Source organism: Fringilla coelebs, assembly GCF_963513975.1.
Source record: "Fringilla coelebs genome assembly, chromosome: 3".
Classification (NCBI taxonomy): domain Eukaryota; kingdom Metazoa; phylum Chordata; class Aves; order Passeriformes; family Fringillidae; genus Fringilla; species Fringilla coelebs.
In genome coordinates, this window is record NC_140030.1 from 45,276,403 (window position 1) to 45,296,358 (window position 19,956).

Below are 19,956 nucleotides of genomic sequence, written 5' to 3' on the forward strand. Positions count from 1 at the left end.
GTGGCACCCAATACAGGCATGGGGCAGCACGATACAAAAATTATAGATTCACAGAATAGCTGGGGTTGGAAGGGGCCTCTGGAGATCATCTGGTCCATGGCACCTAGAGTCGGTCACCTAGCAGGTCCAAGGTCACCTAGAGCAGATGACACAGAAACGCATCCAGGTGGGTTTGAATGTCTCCAGAGAGGGAGAGCCCATGACCTTGCTGGGGAGCCTCTTCCAGTGCCTTGCTACTCTCAGTGTAAAGAAGCTCTTCCTTTGTGTTGAGGTGGACAAGGAAGTTCAGTTTGGAGACTGGAGTGCATGGGTAGGGCAGTGAGGTGTTGTGTGGGGCTCCGAGTGGGTTTGGAAAGTGGATTTGTACCAAGTGGCTGAAGTGGCTGTGTAGGGAGTGTGGCCCTGGGGCAGCCAGGCAGGTGGGCTCCTCGGGGTCTCTCACATTGCCTGTGGCACAGTTTGGGGAGAAAAGAGGGGGAAGGAGCCAGGGACCAGCAAAGGGCCTGGGTGTGCAGGTTGACAGTGCTCAACATGAGCCAGTGTGTGTCCAGGTGGCCAAGAAGGATGCTGGCATGCTGGTCTGTATCAGCAATTGGGTGGGCAGCAGCACCAGGGCAGCGATTGTCTCCCTGTACTCAGCACTGGCAATGCTGTGCCTCAAATCCTGCGTTTGGTTCTGTACTTCTCACTGCATGAAGGACATTGAGGGGCCGGAGCGTGTCCAGATCCAGTGAAGCTGGTGAAGGGTCTGGAGCACAAGTCCTGTGAGCAGCAGCTGAGGGAGCTGGGGGTGTTTACCCTGGAGAAAAGGAGGCTCAGGGGTCCCCTTACTGCTCTCTCTAACTGCCTGAAAGGAGGTTTTATCCAGGTGAGGGTTGGCCTCTTCTCCCAGGCAGCCAGTGACAGGGTGAGAAGACACAGCCTCAAGCTGCGCCACGAGAGGTTTAGGTTGGACATGAGGAGGATTTTCTCCACAGAAAGGGTGATTAGATATTGAAACGCGCTGGCCGGGGCGGTGGTGGTGTCACCGTCCCTGGAGGTTTTTAAGAAAGGCTGGACGTGGCACCTACTGCCATGGTCTAGTCGATATTGTGGTGTTAGGTCATAGGTTGGACTCGATGATCTCAGAGGGTTTTTCCAATCTAATCGTCCTTGTGATTCCGTGACCCAACGGGAGCGGCTCGCCCAGCACCAGCCGCGCACGGACTCCCCCACAGCCCCGCGGGACTCCATTTCCCAGCGGGCCCCGCGCCGCCGCCGCCGCGCCGGGAAGATGGCAGCCCTTGTGTCGCCCTTGGCTACTGCGCGCTGCCTGCTGCGGGCTCTGGGGTGCCGCGGCCGCCTGCTCCCGCCGCACAGAGGTCAGTGCCGCCGCTGCGGCTCTCCGGGGCTCGCCAGGCCCGGGCCGGCGACAGGCTGCCGGGGCTCCGCGCAGGAAGGGCACCGAAGTGCGGTCGCAGGAGCCGGTGCGTGCCTCCCCTCCCCGTCGTGCCGCGGGTCTGTCCCCGGCGGAGGGGAGGTGGGTGGCGGTGGCGGTGCCGGGCGGGCCACACGGCAACCGCCGGGACCCGTACAGGCCTCGCCGCTCTGCCATGACCTGCCGGTGTCCTCGCGTTCCCGGCCTGGGCTTGTCCGCGACACAGCCCCGGAAGGGACCTGCCTGCCGGGGTGACACCGGGAGTCGGCCCCGGTCACCGGGTGACCCGCAAAGGGGGCCCGTGGCTTCCCGAGTTGGTGATGCCGTTTTTCGCCTGGGAAATAGGGCCTCGGTGCGCTGCCTGGTTAAAGCCTTGCGGCTGCACCGGGCGCTCGGCGAGTGCGCCGGAGGCTGACAGCGCTTCGGCCGGGCCTTGGAGTGTCTCGGGGACTGTTCTCCCTCAAGGACCCTCCGGGGTATAACGAACGACAGCTGTGCTCTGTCTTCACAGCCTTGCTCTGAAAGCCTCTTCAGTAGATAAATTTATGGAGTTTCGTTTACTTGAGGCTTAGGTTAGGAGCAGAGATCTTTTTTTCTTCAGCGAGAGCTCTTCATCCTCTGCTAGTCTGGCAAAGGTGTGAGAATTCTGCTGGTGACTGGTGGGTCCCAGGATTGATAAATGTCCACATCCACGCATTATGTCATGATTGTAGAATATGTATCTTAAAAAATAGACAAGACATCCTAAGAAAAATAGACAAGCACTGCAGGTAGTGCTGTAGTTGCGTGTGTTTTATTTTATATCGGTCTAACACTTGGACACTATGTAGGTTGTTTTTTAAAACCAACATACTAGCATTTAGAAAAAGTTGTCTGAGCAAATCCAGGGGTTTCAGGCAGTTTGTCAGCTTCCATGTTAAAGAAAAGGTAGTCCTTGCATATGTTGTTTGAGTACATCAGACTGCAGGGATGGGCTGCCATCATGGAATTGATTTATAATCTTGGTTTTATGATCACTGGTTTCTAGTCTTTTCTTTGTTTTTGTGATTTGCTTTCCACAGTTGTGTACCTTCTCCTTAATTAAGTAAAGACATGACAAGTATTATCTGTAAAGTCACAGTTTCTCTGGTATGCTTCTCTTGTCTCTCCCTACTTTCATCTGTAGGTCAGGTTGTGAAACAGGGTGTGCATGGAAAAAATACAAGCAATCTTCTAGCAGAATAATGTATCAGGCACGTATGCAAAAAGTAGAATTCTAGTTCCAACTCATGTTTCTCTAGAAGATTAAATACTGTGTCATATGCTGCCCAAATGAATGGCCTTCAATGATTCATCTAAGGTCATATAATGAGACAAAAATGCAAATCCTTCTCCTTATGTCTTAGTTGCAAGCTGCTTCTTCTGGTTTGAACTACTGATTTCAACATGCAGGGGGCTTTTTTGAATTTTACATTATATTGGCTTAAAATCTTCAATTCATGCAGATAATGTAGTGTATATGCCCATCCCACCCCCCCACTCCCCCAATATGGTTGGTTGGATTTTGATTTTTTTAAGCTTTCTGTTAAGCACTGGGAAGTAAATAATTTCTTCAGATCACCTCCATGTACATTCTTGTAATTAATCATAATGCAATATTTTGAAAGGAGCATTTGTGTATTTTAGGACTAGAGGTGTATTTTTGGCTTTATACCTAGCACATGATATCTTTCCCAAGAAGCTTATATGACAAGTCTTTGTTCTTCTGCAGGTTTATTCATGTGCTTAACTTTAACACACTTTTAATTTATCCAAATCCTTGTACATCATGGGGCAATTTACCTGTTTCAGACTGATTCTGCAGAACTTGCATATATATTTAATAAAAGATGAGACAAGAGAACATTATTATTGCTTACAGATACTAACAGGAGAAAAAATTCTTTCTGATATTTTGCTACCTTTGCACCTATTTTCACATAGGAGAAAAACCCTTGGAGCTGCAAGGCTGTACCATTGCCCTTCCTTGTCACTGTGGTGTCATCTAAGAAGGAAGCATTTTGCAGCAGTTCTATTACTGGCTTTATCTCAAGTTTAGGTCTCTGATACCACCATCTGCCTGTTGATGAAAGTGCCCTCTGACTTCCAAGTCCCATTTTTCTGTCGTGGCAGTTGTGTTTCATAGGCAGTTTTAACACCTTTACACTAAGAGCTTCAAGGTTTGAAGCAGTTTGGCTTCTTTGTGACTCTAACTGATATTTTGAACTTCAGCTTAGATTGTTGAATGCATGACAGTTTTTAAAAGTTGCTTTCTATGACTTTTTTCCCCCCTCTCTCCACACAAATTCCAGGGTTTGTGAAAAGCTCTCCAGGCAGATTGTGCTGGCAGAGCAGTAATGAAGCAGATGTGATCTTTGTACCTTGCATTAACACTGATTTAGTAGAAGCTATTCCAGCTTCTTGATCATGACTGTCAACAAAGGTGGTACTTTTTGGGGTACTGAATTTTGGTGCATTTGTAACCTACATGAGTTTGGTTTAGGTGCAGTTCTCACAACACTTCGCAGTTCTGCATTTTTCTTCGCAGTTGGAAATGTTCTCTATTTTTAAGACAAACAGTAATTAACAGCAAAGAAGGAAGGGGGAAGTGTTAATTCTCTACCTTGTAGCTTGGTTACCCTTCTGTGCTCTCAACCTCTTGGCTGCTCTCAGGATCAGTTTTGGTATGCCACAACTCAATTTCCATTTCAGTTTGTCTTCTTGAATAAATAACTCTAGGGCCTGCCTCAGAAGTGACTGTTACTTTCATAAGCTGTGTCATTGAAACTCACATGCCTTTGTCTGTGTCATCTCAGACATCAGTTCTAAGTAGCAGTAGAAAAACTCAACAACACATTGATCAGTTTTCCAATTTGCTGCTTTTTTCCAGGTCAGAAAGTCCCTGGAGTTGAGAACACTTTTTATAATTTTATGTAGGCATTAATTATCTTAACAGTGGTAAATTAATGTCAGTTTACCAAATATGTCTTAAGCCCCCCACTTGAAAGAAATTTTTTTATAATTCCAGATTGGCATTTTTTAAAATAAGTTTTATTTGCCTTGGTGAGATTTTTTTCCCTCTGATTTCTTTCTTTTTTTGGGTGTGTCATGGTAGGTTTTCACTGCAGCTGTGTCTGTGATACTTGTATGTGCAAGCAGAAAGGCACATGCAAAAACCTAATTATATGGTATGAAATAAAGTGAGATTATACTGACATATGTATGTTTTGGGAACAGGAATTTAGGAAAAAAGTTGCAGCTTGCTGTCAAATCTAAAGAAGCAAGGAATGTCAGATTAAATGTGATAACATCCAACACTGTCCTGCACCCTGAAGGTGGGAAAAGTAGGTTGTGGGTAACCATGTCTAATTCTACACTGTTCTGTGTAAAACTGTATGAACAGTGAGTTGATGTTGTGCTTTTCTATAGTTGTATCCAGAACAGTTTGAAGACTTCAGATGGGGAAATAGTAAATAATAAATAATTGAGTTGCAGTTTCTGTAATACAAAGATTAGATAAGGAAACAGTAAGGAATAAATGAAAACCCCTATTTTGAAGTGTGGAGAAGAGGGCTGTAGGACTACAGTTAGTACACTGAATCATAGGTGATTCCTATGGTTGAGTGATAGATTTTGCAATCTGTTCCACAAAATGCAGGTTAGAATGGAAGGTGCACATTTTCTTCTATCTCTTAGACTGTTGTATCACTTGTACAGCTACCTTCTGTTGACTTATCTCTAAAACCCCATATGCTCTTCAGTAGCATCTCCCTTTTTTTTGCAGCAACAGGTGTGAGTTTACCACTTAACCAGTTACTGGGTGTCTCCTGGTAGTGTACTGTGGTGAACTCCCATAATATTTAAATCTCAGTGGTCAATATTATATTAGGAGGACAGTGAGTGACTTGTGCCAGGACACCCTCTATTTGAGCTTAGTCTCCGCCTCTGTCACATGTTAATGACAGAGTACTTTCTCCCACTCCGAGGATGGTTAGCTGTGGGAACATGTAATCTGAGACAAACCCCATGCTTCTGAGCAGTCCTGCTGCTGTGCTTTGTCCATGGCCAGGAAGGTCATGAGCCACAAACCCTTTCTTACCCCTAAATCAGCTTATTTTTTGTTTTCTTTGGTCCTGTGGTAAGCAGTAAGAACTTAAGAATTTATAGGTATCAGGGGGCACACTGGAGCTCTTGGGGCCATCAACTTCTACATATTGTAAAGGCACAGATAGTTCAGAGGTATGGATCATGGGACTGAGGTGGAATTTTTTTGTGAGTAGAACAGTAGAAAACAAGATGAAGAAGTTTTGAGAGATCATCTGAGCAACCTGGTCTGGTGGAAGGTGTCCCTGCCCATGGCAGGAGTGTTGGATCTAGATGATACTTCAGCTCCCTTCCAACCCAAGCCATTCTATAATTGTGTGATCTTTCCTTTTCCCTTCAGAGGAGGTCAGGTTTTGCTGACCTGTTCCTGACAGATTTTCATCAAACTTATTTTTAAAATTCATCCCAAATCGTCAGAAGTTTTACAGCTTCTAGACCATTAATCTATTTCTCTTCCTTAATTACAGTTATTAAGTTATCTGTATAAATACCTTATAGGAATATCCTTTCATTTTCTCACTACGCTGTATGTATTTGGAGAGAGCTCTAGGTTTGTCTTCTCTGCAGGTTTTACTCACACTTTTGCAATAACAGACTTTGAACTCAACTTTCTTTATGTGATCTCTTTGGATAGGGATGAGCTAATTACTCTTAATTCAAAGCAACAACTCAGTTCCTCCATGAACAAGTGAATTTGGTGCAATTATTGGCTGCAGATATAAATAGTGACTGTCTTTTTATGGAGAAACTGTTACTTGCAATAAGTAACAGTTGATCTCCTAGTTCAGTTTTATTGTTTTCTAATTTTCTATCTTTCTTACAGCTATTTAAAACTCTTTTTGTGCCTTTTATGGCATTGTTGTGGGTTGTGACTCATATTTAAAAAAATAAAAAAAAATCTCTATTTACTCTGTCATTTGGTTCATACTTCTCATAACATATGATGTGAAAATTGAAAAGTGTCTTCCAGGGCAAACTATACCAGCATTGAATAGAACAGGGTGTTTTTTTCTCTGTGTGTATCTATATTGGAGGGCTTGTGTTTATTTTATTTTAGTTTATTTTTTTCCTCTAATAGTGTTATGATATTGTCTCACTGGCATTTTGTGATCTGGTGTAGCTGTTGGATCCTTTTTTGCAGAGGTACTCTTTAGCTAGTCATTCCCCATCTCCTGAGTTAGTTATTTCCTCCAAATAGCATGCTTTGTCCCTGTTGAATTACATCCTAATTTTATTAGATTATTTGTCTAGTTTGTCAGAATTTACTTGCCTTCCAATGTGTCTGCAGCCCTCTCCTGATTTTCTGTTATTTGTGTTCCCAGTTTGTCTACTTTATTTTTTCATATATGGCATGGATGGAAATTCAGGGTTGCACCAAGATGAGATCCTGAGGCCTCTATGAAACTCTACTGCAGATATACACCTAGTTTAAATGTAGTAATTATTTATTACGCATCCTTTTCCCAGCTATTTTGTACCTGCTTAAAAGTACTTTCACTTGCAACTTTCTTTCCTACTTTATAGATGGCAATTCTATGTGACACAAGCATTTCTGAAATTAACATGCTATTCCTTTACCCATTAAGAAATCATAGTTTTCTTTATTATACTTAACCTGTTAAATGACACTGGAAACAAAGAAGGTATTTAACAACTTTCCAGTGTATGCCATTGTTTCTGATATTAATATTTGGTAAGCCTTCTTTGTAATCTTGTGCATTGTTTCTTTCCCTAGTTATGTCTTCTTTTATGTCTAACAATTCTGACTTTTTTTAATGTCTTGTTTCTGACAGTATTCCTATCTGGGTTTGTCCCTGTCTCTTCTAGGCAGAAGATAATGCCAGCAGATCAGGCTGTGGCATTGCAGGGCTTCACAGCTGCTGCCTTGCTTAGTGTGGTGTTTGACAGGTTGTTTCAACGTCCTTACAGAACTCCTGGTTTGGTTTCTTGTTTGTTGGCTTTTGAATATTTTCTGAAGCTTTACCTAAAGGATTACCTATTTAGAGAAATGCACTTTGGAAATTTAAATGGTTTTATCCCAATTTGGAAAAAAAAAGGGGCCAAGACTTCCCTTGCAACAGTTCAGCCAAATCTTACTAACTCCATAGCTGGACTTCATAGAATGTATGCTTGTTAATAAAATAAAGGAATGTTGAAAGATACTAGACTTAGTAAAAAGTTAGAAATCGAGTTAATGAAAAATGAAGGGGTAACCAGTGGTTATATAGGTAAGTTGTGTATATATGTCTTTGTGTAAACTAGGAATATGTGTTATTTATAAGGAAATGCTTTTAAGAGCTTCTCTATTAATTGGCTACTATTATTTTTACAGCCTACACAGCTCAGGCAGATGAGAAGACAGGCCCTGCTACTCCTACAGATGCTCATGCCAGAGCCCTGCAGGTTTGCAATGGACCTTTAGAACATTATGACTTTTTGATTAAGCATCAAGAGCTGAAGAATGATGAGCAACAAAGAAGAGTTGTGCAGCTCCTGCAGAAATTGCATGAGAGCCTCAAAGGCTACAGCATTGATCCAAAAAATGTTCTTTCACAGGTGAGGTTTATAATGATAAAAATATTTTTGCATTTATATTTGCTCATAAGAATGTGCTTAAAATGCATAAATTTCTGTGAAGAGCACAAATCTTATTTTTGCAAATGCATCTTTTCAGATAGATCGTTCTTCATGTTTCAATCTCCTTTCTTTCTTGGTTTGTAAAATCCAGTAACACTCCAGAAGTAGCCAAATTAGATACTATTGAAATAATTCTGTAAGAAAGCCTAATGTGGTTTTAGTTATGTCCACTGCCTACTTTTCCAAAAACATCATTTGGCTCTAGGAGAGAGAGGCCTAAACCAGGTTTTAATTCCCAAGCACTGGTATTATACTTGTGTGTTTGGATTAGATAAACTGAACACCGATGTTTTGTGTTCTAACAAAATAATTCCACATTATAATATGTATCAGACAAATAATTCCACATTGTAATATGTATCAGACATGACTTTTAAAAACAGTTCTTCTCTATGTCGCTAGTTTCCAGGTGAGGTAAGGAAAGAAGGCCTTGGTATAATCTGCACCCTTGTTGTGTTTTTGGGGGCATCACAGTTTCTTTTCAAAGGATTTACAAAAGTTTAGACATATCCCTGTTGCACGTTGCCTTAACAATTATAGTGCTGTTAGCCAGCTGTTGCATCTCTGTAACTTTTCCCTGACACTCTTGACACAATGTTTTCTAGACTGTCTTTGACGGTATTTTCCATGTCTCTTGTTTTCATGCTGTTATTCTCAGATTGTTGCTCTGGTGGCCTTGCACCTGCAAATACTGATAGCACTGGTATGGCACGTTCTCATGGGAAGCAACTAGAACTGATGTGGAAATTCCCTTTTCAGCGTTCCTTGCCTCTTGTTTTGTAGATCTGAATTTATAACCCAGAAAACCAAATGTAGCACCCAGCAGAGCAGATAAGACATTTAATTAATTGCTAAATATTGGGCATAGATGTGCACAAAAGTTGAATGCCCACTGAATGTGCTTCATTTGCACCTGATTAACATATTTCAGTCAGCACAGTTGTAAGCTGTGGTAGGATGAAAAAACAAGAGTGGGATGTTTGACTAAGTATGATGAAAAAAGTATAGTGCTGGTGAAAAAGCATGGCAAAATATATGTTGTTGTCTCGCCTGCACTTTCCTAGCCAGCACTGGAGAGACCTCCTTGTCCCTGGGAGGAGGGAGTCTGTCAGCGTTTTCCCCAGCTAGACTCTGAGTTTTTCTTTTGATTTCACTCTTCTCTTGTACCACTGAAGGGTGGTTTTTTTTTCATCAGAGGTAACTTTAACATTTATGGTCAATAAATGTCTTTTGCAGTCTTTGCTAACAAATCTCCATGTCAGCCTTTTTAAGCATTCATTGCACAACACTCCTCATCTCATGATCATAAATCTAAATATGCTTCTCTGAACTTGTTACCTAACCATACCAGATTGTTCTCTTACCTGGCACAAATACTGTCGTGTTTGCAGGTTGCAGGGCAAGACTAAATGATCTAGCATGAGATAAGGAGAGCTAAAGCCAGAGAAAAAAATGTTATGATGAAGGCATTGCCTTTACTGCCAAACCTGAGGATCAGTAGGCTAGAATATTTTGATCTTTTCTGGCAAGAAGTTGGGGACATTTGGATATTAAGTTCTAAAAGCACTGCCCTGGAGAATAATTTTGGGAGCTGACTTGTGTTAACTGGAGTGCCCCAAATCATTGTTAGTTGTTAGAGCAGGTGTCATGGCTTTGAAGATCAAACCTTATGTGGGTTTGTTATTTACTGATTCTTTGATTGGGAAGTATAAATAGGGAAGAAAGCTTTTATTGCAGAGACCAAATACCAACCTTACTCTATTTAGGAAATATGATGCTGCTATGTCCCTATGTAACAGAGCTAATTGCAGTAAAGCCAGACTGACACTTTCTTACTTAAATGCCATTTTTCACTTGAGAATGTGTTTTTCACTACTTCCTTTAAAGCATTCCACTTCTTCATTGAACATTGCTTTAATTTCAAACCAACTTTTGAAAATTGTTGTATGGCTCACTGATGAACTAATGAGTCAGTGAGAAGCAAGTGAAGAACTACTTGCTACAGGTGTGTTACTGCAGTTTGAGGTTTTTCTTCTGGAGTTTGATATTTCTATGGAAATCTTAAGATTGGTAACAGGTTGAGCACTATAGTGCCATACCATACATCAAAACCCCTTAAAAGGAGGGCAGTGACTTCTGCATAAATCTGTCAATGTCTGCTAGCTTATGTAATTAAATGAAATCATGATTCCAGGGAGAAGTCACAACAGCTTTGTTCTTCGTCTGCTATATTTGAGGAAGCAATTTGCCAGTTCAAACAGAGCCCCTTATGAGATAAAATGAAGCCAAACAGATGATAGTTTAAATTCTAGTGCAGGCCAGGTTTAGCTTCAGCAAAGTTGTAATCAACATCTTAATGAAGGTTTCCCCAGAATAAGTCACAAATGTGACTAGGTAGTTGTAAAATCATATGCTTATCATATGTTTGCATCTGTTGAGGGGTTTCCTAAGTAAGCAATATACTTGTTTTTTTGTTATGGACTTTCAGTGTAGTGATGCTGCTGCAGTCTTGGTTCAGTAAGAGCTAAGGCTTTTCATTCCAAGAAGAGCTGGTGCTGAGTACTGCTGTCTGGAGTTGGCCTGGTTGAATAGGATTTGTGTAGATTTATGGGTGGAATTCATTCTGACCACTAGAAGGCTTCTCCAGGAAATACTAATGATGCAGGTAAATCCTGTATTTGTGACTAGCTTGTTGGCAGTCTCCTCCCATGGAGGCAGGTACTTTGTAAGTGAATATTGTCATGTTTGTGTAATAAAACCATTGGATTTCCTTTCTGTTTTGTACTTGGTGAGTTTTAATAGATGTAAATGAAACAAATTGATGCATTTTAAACTAATTAAGGATATATTTTGAAAAAATAAAATACTTAATCAGTTATACTTAGTATTTTGTAAGTGGACTTCTTGCTTTTTCAGGAGGTTTCTAGAAACTTGAATAGCCCACTTTAAGTGTGAAATCTGTTCTGAGAAGAAATTAATCTGCTGGCAGCTTTTTCAAAATAAAAAAATCCAGTGGTGCTTGGCATTTCAAGTGTGCTCATTTTTCTGGCTCTGTTATTGAAGGGAATGTGGTTGAGAGGTTGTGGTGAAGAAAAAGGGGTGGTGGAAGAGAAACCTCTCTCTACCATCCTCTTCTATAGTCTGATACTCCTTATTTTGTTGCTTGATTTCTTCGGTGATAGAATTGCAGAAGCCTCTTCCAAAATAGCTGAAGTTTCTGTCCAGAAACAGAAACTTCTTGCACTTCTGAACCATTACAGGAACGGTCTGCTTCGGTTTTAGATTGGTTCTTCTTTTGTCACTTTTTTGCTAAATAGTTTTATTCACTAAACTGTGGTAAAAGTAGGATTAGGGAGCAAATATTTATATCGGATACAATAGAGGCCTTTCAGGTTTTTTTTTTACCCAGAACACTTGTGTTACCTCACAGGCCAAACCTTTTTGAAATGAGTAGTCTGGGTCACACAGACACACCAGACGTCATTTTCTTCATGGTAATAAAACTCTATTTTGTAATGTTGTAGGGGTTTTGGGACATCAGCTTAGAATGAATCTCAGGGAAAAAAACAATTAGTCTTGCTGCCAACCAAGTAGGCGTCTGTTTTTTAAAATTACTCCTCAAATTTTAACAAGGACTTTGATCTTCAACTTGGTGAAAGCATGGCCTTGTATGTTGAGATATTTTGAGATCCTCTGAATTGAAGTTCAAGGCCGTAAGAGTTTGCATAGACATTTCAGATCTCCAGCTTTTCAAAATAATACCAATTGGGACATCTTAAGAGTTGTTGAGTTGCTGTACTAATGACTTGAAATAAGCTCAATTATAAGTGAGGTCATGTTTTGAAAAGAGGTAAGAACAATAGTAAACACCATTCAAGACCTTGAAAATGTCTTCAGCTACAACAACAGCCAAAAAGGAGTCTTGAAAGAGTGGGGGAAAGAGGCAGTTTTGTTAGGATTTTAAAAAATTCTGCTGTTGGGAGACTTGTCTTGAATTTTGTTTATTTTAATTAACCATCTTAGTATTGACATGCATTTGCACTTACAAGTTTTTCCAATCAGCCTGTAAATACTGCCAGGAAATTAGTTGCTTTCTTCTGGTGTCTGAGGTGGGAAGACATCGTATGTTACTAAAGATATTCTCCCCTTCAAACTCAAATTTTGTGTATCACTTAATATCTTTGGGTTTGTACCTTTTAAATATTAACTTTAACATCCTTAAATCTTACCACTGTTGCCAAAGAAAACACATTGTCAACAAATTTAACATTGTTATTCTGAGACCCCAAATGTACCTCAGGATAATAGGGAAATGAGCAAGTAGAAATCATTAATTTAGTTTGTCTTCCTACATTTCCTACTTTTCTCCTTTTCCTATCCTTATTTTAGGGTGACTGGAGGATCTTCTGCATTAGATCTCCTCCCTCCTTCTTGCACAGTGTATGTTTGTATAGAACCAAGATCAGTATTCTGTTTTCTTTTCCCCCACATACCATTGACTGACTGCTTGCTGTGATTTAAATTGAATCCAATGTTGATGGGATTTTATGAACAATCCTAGTGGAGGTTTCCCTTTTTCTTAAGCAGTTTCCAGGCTTCAGAAGATGCATTTGAATAATTAAAACAAAAAGAAAAAAAATCCATTTTATGATCATGCAAGATAGCTTGAGACTAGTAGGATATCTGAGTTTTCAGTATTAAAAAAACAATCTACTGATAAAGTTTTACTTTTTTGAAATAAAATGTATGCTAAGAAAAAAAGACAAACCAGAACAACCAAAGAATATAAAAACAAATTCTTAAGAGTTATACAATATCTGACAGGAATAAGGAAGTCATTATCCTAAAGCTATTGATAGTGTGATGTTTAGAATTATATGTAAAATATTTCCTACAAACTTTTTAATTGCTGAAACAGGAAAAAAGGTTTTCTGACATTTGATTTGTTTTCAGAGATGATCAACAAATATATTTGGATCTCCACAGTATCCATACTTTTTAGCAATCAGATATTGCTCAAAAATTGCAGTCTTCAAAGGGAAACAAATTTAAATTTTTCAATCAATTTTTATGGAGCCTAAGCCATTATATTTTTTTCCTTTAATCAAAACAAAAGTCCCTTTTTCTGTAACATGTTATCTGGAAATAAGTATGCCTAAAAAGACAAATATTAAAGTAGTTAAATGTAATTAATAAAAGCTTTACAATAAAAATATTGGTACAAAAATGTAGGCATATTATTTGTTCTGGTTGTATAACCTTTGCAAAAACAGGTAAAGCTGTACTCTACACATTGATTTGTTTTTCTGGCTTTGTGCTGCTTCTTGTGAAACTGCAAATCACGTTAATACAGCCTTTCTGTATAATAAATTGAATATGATAGTCTATTATATTGTTAAAATGATTGTTGGTAATCAGAAACTAAATCCAAAGAAATTCTTTTGAAAAGGTCTCATTTGGATTTTTGTCTGTTTCTTCTTTTCTCCTGTAACTTTGAGCATCAGTAGTTTTATTGAGCACAAGCTCTTTAAAAAGTACATGCTGAAAAATATTCAACAATTAAATTGTCTTACAATGCTTTCAAAGTACTAGCAAATAGCTGCAGCCTTGTCAATTAATGGAATAGTTTCCAAACATCTGAAACCCTTTCCAGCCACAGATTGATGATACAAATTTTTGATTACCCTATTAATAGAGATCTAAATTAAATCTAAAAGGACCTCTTGTGTAAGAGCCATGCTTGCATATTTTTTGAGTGAGCTGGTACTGTAGACCCGAGATATTACCCTCCTACTTTTTGGTCATGCATTTTCTTTTATATTTAATTAGTGTTTTGTACTGACTCCTCTATTTCTTTACCACAGCACTGTATTTTGAAAAAGTGCTTTAGATTCAAGTTGTTTAGCAATTACCCAGCTCCAAATGAGACCACGGGGTTGCAATTTTAATTTTCTTCTGTGTTGGCTCAGCCTATAGAGCTCTGAAAGTGGAGCACTTTAAAATAAGCAGATACTCTTCTGCAGTATGTTTTGTGGATGTCAATTCAGTTTCATGGATTTGATTGAATTTTGTTAAGATTTCCAGTTTTTAGAAACTGTTTCTTTTTTGAATTATACTTGGAAGTGGCTGTGCATGGTACTGAGGGAAATTGAAAGTCTTAGCATTACTGGAAGTTTTTCCATAAAAATACATATTCGAGTGAAATAGACATCAGGTGTCATAATATATGTCCTGAAGAATGTTAACAAATTTAAAATTTTTAAACAATATTCATTCCAGATGAAAGTAACTCACTTGAAAAAATGCTTAATAAAAGTCATATTTTGAAAGTATATTTTTTTATGTTTATATATTTATACATATACAGACACATGCATGTGCATATAGATACATATTTTTACTGTGATTCTATTGATTTTAATGATGTTTAAATGAGAGATAATTTTGGGTTTAATATTCAAAGGTGAGAGAATAGGATGTACAATGTTCCTGGGCCTTGCAGTACTGATTTTTCTGAGTCCTAATAGTTTATCTCTTTAGCAGACCTGCTCTAATAGGTATTTAGTGCATATATCTCTGAACAGTACAGTACTGCTTAATTTTATATCCTTTTTTTCTAGGACTATTTGCTCAAATGGCTTAATGAGGCAAAGGATTTGTTTTGATGATGGTGGATTTAGAAACATTAAATCATTTTGTATTCTGATAAAAAGGCACATGTGCTAGGGCTGGGGATGGGGATATTTTCACAATGATCTAAAAAAACCCCAAATCCCAAGCCCTGCATGTGTCTTTTGCTGCTTATATAGGATTTGCACACTGATAACATTACTTACGAATTCTGAGCTAATGATTTAGTCAAGGATACACTTTGCTGCCTAGTGCTACTGTTGTAGTTAAGTGTAGCTACTTTCTTACTTTATCACAGCCATGTGCTTGCTTTTATTTTAACCCATATCTATATTTACTCTTTTCTTTTGACTTGCAGCTCTTTGCCAAAACCAACCCCCCAAAAGGCCTTTATGTGTATGGAGATGTTGGTAAGTATCATTTGGATCCAATAGAATTTTTTCTAAATTCATGTCTATTCAAATCCTGAAGTGTCTGAAAGCTGTGTGTTTATGTAGCTTTATTGATTTAATGAATCTTACTGGATGTAACGTCATGATGTTATTTAATATAATTACACTCTGAATGCTGGAAGCTGTTTGATTGGACCACGTTACTATGTGTAGTTGTTTTCAGTGTTATCCATTCTCTAATATTTAAGAATGCAATTTAAGAATTTGGGAACTAATTGTGGGAGAGAGCTCATATATTCTAATTGTAAGAGTGCAGCATGAAAACATACTTGTTTTCCAAATGAAGTACCAACATGTTTTATGGGTGTATGGGGAGTAATTTGTGCAACCTTTGGGCCACATCTGTATTTTAAAATAGAAAAATAAATAGGTAGTTCTTCCAAGTTTTTGAACAGGAAACAAATGTTCTTCACAGCAGTCCGGTCTTGTACTTACCCTGTGGAAAATTAGAGTTTCATTAGAGCCAAGCTGACAAACAATCATTACTGTAATCAGTACATACTGCTCTTAAATTAACTACCTGTTGAGTGATTTTTATTGTTCTTACTTGAAGGCACAGGGAAGACAATGGTGATGGACATGTTCTATTCTCACTTAGAAGTAGAAAAGAAAAGGAGAGTTCATTTTCATGGCTTCATGTTGGATGTACACCAGAGTAAGTGCAGACACAGGTATTGACAAGAATTTTATAAAATACAATATCTGTTAAAAAGTCTGTCTCATATTCATATTAATCACTGTGATTTTATTTAAATATTTAAGCATAAAGAAAAGTAAAAAAAAATAGGAGAAAAGTTAATGCATGTTAGCATTGTTTATCATGGCAGCATAGATATTAATTGCATATTATTTCTCAAGTTTCTTTTCTGAAAGAAAAATATACATACCTGGTTGTATATATAACTTGAGTATATTGCTTAGAATGAAATCCTTAACTAAACGTTTTCCAGGTGCAAATTAGCTTACCTGAGATCTGAAGAAGGCAATTGCTACAACTGAAAATGTAAAGGTTAAATTCACTCTGTATTTTGAATACGCAATAAATAAATCAGATACAAATGCCAAGGAGAATGGGGACTATTCTGGTTAAGTAACTTAGTTATAACTGTCAGTAATTTAGAGGAAAAAAGCAATAGAAAGAAGTACATCCTAAGTCTTAGAAAATTTTCTGATCAGCTGAATAAGGTGCTTTGTTTTGACAGGAATGCTGTTCTAGAGATTTTAAAACTTGCTTCTGTTTCTAAATTCTATGGCCTTTAAATACTGTCAAATTGTTAACTATTGCTGTATTTTACAAGTGTTGTGACAGCTGCATTTTTCTTGGGAAGCTTTCACTGGTGTAAATAACACGAGCCACTTTTTAGTGCCCATTTTTCAATGATTGCTGGGTCACTTCAGATTTTCTGTGTCCATTTTTTATTGTTTGTGCTCGGTGTTAACAAAGGTAGCTTCCTTCTGCAGGATCCTTTTTTTTCTGAATCTATGTTTATAGTCAGATGCAATACAATCCATGAGACAGTAAAGTATGGATTTAATAATCTTACCTTGTGTCATTATCATCATCTTCACGTGTTGAAGTATAACTGCATTGCTGCATCTGCCTTCTTTTAGCTAAATGCATTCTAAGAAAACTTCAGAGCAAGATAAAACTTGTAATTTGTATCAGTTTATAGAAGATAGAGTATAGGTGCATAGCATTCAGGATGTTTTTGACATTTGTTTTACAGCCTTCTAAACAAAATAAGAATCATAAAATCTGTGAATTTTTAACTGTTGTGTGGATGTGGTTGTAAAGTGTTTTAGCCTCTTGAAACTGGATTGTTTGAAGCTTTCTTATTTTTACTGGACCAGTTTACTTTTTATTTGTTAGCTAAATAATTTGTTCTTCTTATCTTAGAAAAAGAAATAAGAAATATTTGTTCTTTTCTGTTGTATCATCTAAGGAATACATCGCCTTAAGCAGAACTTACCAAAGAGAAAAGCAGGATTTATGGCCAAATCATATGACCCAATTGCACCTGTGGCAGAGGAAATAAGCAGAGAGGCTGCTCTCCTGTGTTTTGATGAGTTTCAGGTAAGAAGTTATAGATTACTCCTTCATTTCAAGGGAAACTTCATAAAATTACTTTTGATCTTAAAATACAATATTTATTACTGCTAATATAGTATTTGAATCACTGGCCAGTAGTGACTGGTAGAAATTAAAGACTAGAAGTCACTTTACAGTTTTGAAGATGGTAGGGTTTGGGGTTTTTTTCCACAGCAGACAAGATGCAAGTTAGCAGTATAAGTCCCTTTACAGTGCTTTTGTTTACCAGTCTGGTCATTGATCATACAAGGAGATATTAGAGTTTGTCTAGAGGCTCATGAATTCTTCAGGACAGGGACCATCATCCTGTACTGAGTCTGTACAGTGCCACCTGATGCTTGCTTGCCACTGATCTTTGCTTTTGTAGTTCATATAATGCAACAAACACTCTCAGTGTGATTCAGGATTTAAAGAAACTTCTATTGAATTAAATGTGAAAATTAAAAATAAGTTTATAAAATTATCTTTGCCCAAGCTAACTTAATTATTTCATTGGTTTTACACAGCTTGTGAATATTAAGGGCATGTCACAAACTTAAATGTAATATTTTTTATATAAATGTTTAATAAAAAAACTAGAGGTGTTTGGCAGCTTTAACCAGCTGAGATTTTTTTTTTTAATTCAGAGAAAAAATGCAGAGCAGGATATGAACAAATCTGTTAGTTCTTGAATCACCAACAGTAAAATAATCTATTAAGTGAAATTGTCTGTTATGGTGTTAAATTAATACATTTCTGAAATGAATGGAGCAGTTTATGTCTCCTAGCTGCCATTTTGCAAACCTGCACACTTGAGGAAATAACTGTTGTGTGGTCAGCTCCCATGAAGGGACTTTCGGTCAAGTAATAGTTGTTCTTGTTTTAAGTTTCTCTTGCATTTTTCAAGCAGGGGTGGTTTCAGAAAGTCATTGCAATTGCTGCTGTTCGATCATTTAATTTGTGCTCTGTTCAGTGAATATGATTATGCTTCCAAAACCTGAGTGTAAAATCTAAATACAGAGACAATTGTATTTAAACTAGGAAGAAATGAGAAGGTTTGGAGTGGGAAGTGTTAATTGTCACGGCATTAAATGCTCAAGTGGTAGAAAATGGCTTTCCTATGTATTAGTGTAAATGCCTGCTTTTCTGTATAAATGCTCACTACTTTCATGTTGCAGTATTGCAGCTTTTACAGACTATCTGTCATATTGCCACATTTTAAAGGGAGAGACTGTGGTATATTTTGTTCCCAAGTTGATTGCCTGCTCCCCCTGCTGACTTGCTTGAGGTACACCAGTGGCTTCAGTTGTAAAAATCACCTGTTCTGTTGAACTGTCGCAGTTGGGAAATTAGTACAAGAACTATACATTTGAAATGTGTTTCTAAGACTTTGCATTAATAAGTGATTTTTAAAAATCTACTTGGTTTGGATATACTAATATTCTGCATTCACAGATTTCTGAATGGCTGGATTTGTTGCCTAATTTTCTGTAACTTGGAACTCTACACAGGTTTTGTCTGATAAGAGGAGTTCCAGCTTTCTGAATTTTTTCAGAAGGCAATGAATTTGGGTAAGAAACCCTCTGCTTAAATAGTCATGAAGTAGTGCAGTGACTGGAAGAGGAGCTCACATGGTGAGACAATTAACTAATAATAACGAGCCATATTTAATTTGGGATGTTTGCAGCTCATTTCTGCAGTGGAGATCATGGCTTTATTTCCCTGCAGTCTGATTTACTAGTATGTAAAGAATTGCCAGATTAAAATGAAACTGGAAAGAGCTGCAGGCTTAGAACATACATTGCTCTGACTTGTGGACAAAGCAACTCTCTGTTTTGACAGATGAAAAGTGAGGTTGTTTTGGCAAAATAATAGTGTGTGGAGACAACATCAGAAAACTATTGAGATTTGCTTTAAACACTTCAAGTTGCTTTCAGATGCCTGCTGAACAAAAAAAAGGAGAATAAGTTGAAATTAATTAGTCATTTATCTTAAGAACAGAAACATGGATGAGTGATATTTTAAACAGGGACAGCAGAACATATTGTTAATGCTCATTTTGCAGAGGAAACCAAATGCAGAACTTCAGAAGACAAAAGCGTTGTTGAGGTTGCATTTTCATCATTGACAATGGGCTAAAGCAAAACAAAAGTATTCTGAAGTGAATCTTCCTGCAAAACCCACAGAACTATTAAGCAAGTGGAGAATTAACTAATTGATCTAGAAAAATATTTCAGTACTTCTTTTAAAAGTAATTTCTTGTGTTCCAAAGTATTGTTGTATTAAAAAAAAAAAAAAGCTTTAATGTTTCTTTGTGCAAATACTGTGTGATGGCCAGGACCTCAGTGACAGCACTATGCTTCTGTGTTTGGCCATTTTGAAGCAGGATTTTGTCAGCAGTTGCCTGAGCCCCAGGCTGTCAGGTTGTTAAAGCATTGCTATGTCTTACTGATCTTTGTCATACAGTTTACTGGAAATATTAAAGTCTTTTTTTAATCACAGAACTCTTAAGCCATTCTGAAAATGTCTTCATTTTGAAGAAAAACCCTAAAATTAAGCCATTTGTAATTATGATATTTCACAGCACAGGGGTGGCTAGCAGTGACCAAATAGCTATACACAGGTGGTTA

General features: G+C 38.1%; 1 protein-coding gene across 3 annotated transcripts in view; it reads left to right on the top strand.

Annotated features, from left to right (window-relative positions):
- Positions 1-1,264: 1,264 nt before the first annotated feature.
- Positions 1,265-19,956, top strand: part of AFG1L (AFG1 like ATPase) — a 64,016-nt gene continuing 45,324 nt past the window's right edge. For all 3 annotated transcript variants that reach the window (XM_084202117.1, XM_084202118.1, XM_084202119.1), the window contains exons 1-5: positions 1,265-1,361; positions 7,872-8,095; positions 15,165-15,216; positions 15,812-15,913; positions 17,202-17,332. In XM_084202117.1, the coding sequence (XP_084058243.1) occupies positions 1,274-1,361; positions 7,872-8,095; positions 15,165-15,216; positions 15,812-15,913; positions 17,202-17,332 (597 nt within the window). In that variant the 5' untranslated portion in view covers positions 1,265-1,273. The remainder of the gene's footprint in view (positions 1,362-7,871; positions 8,096-15,164; positions 15,217-15,811; positions 15,914-17,201; positions 17,333-19,956) is intronic.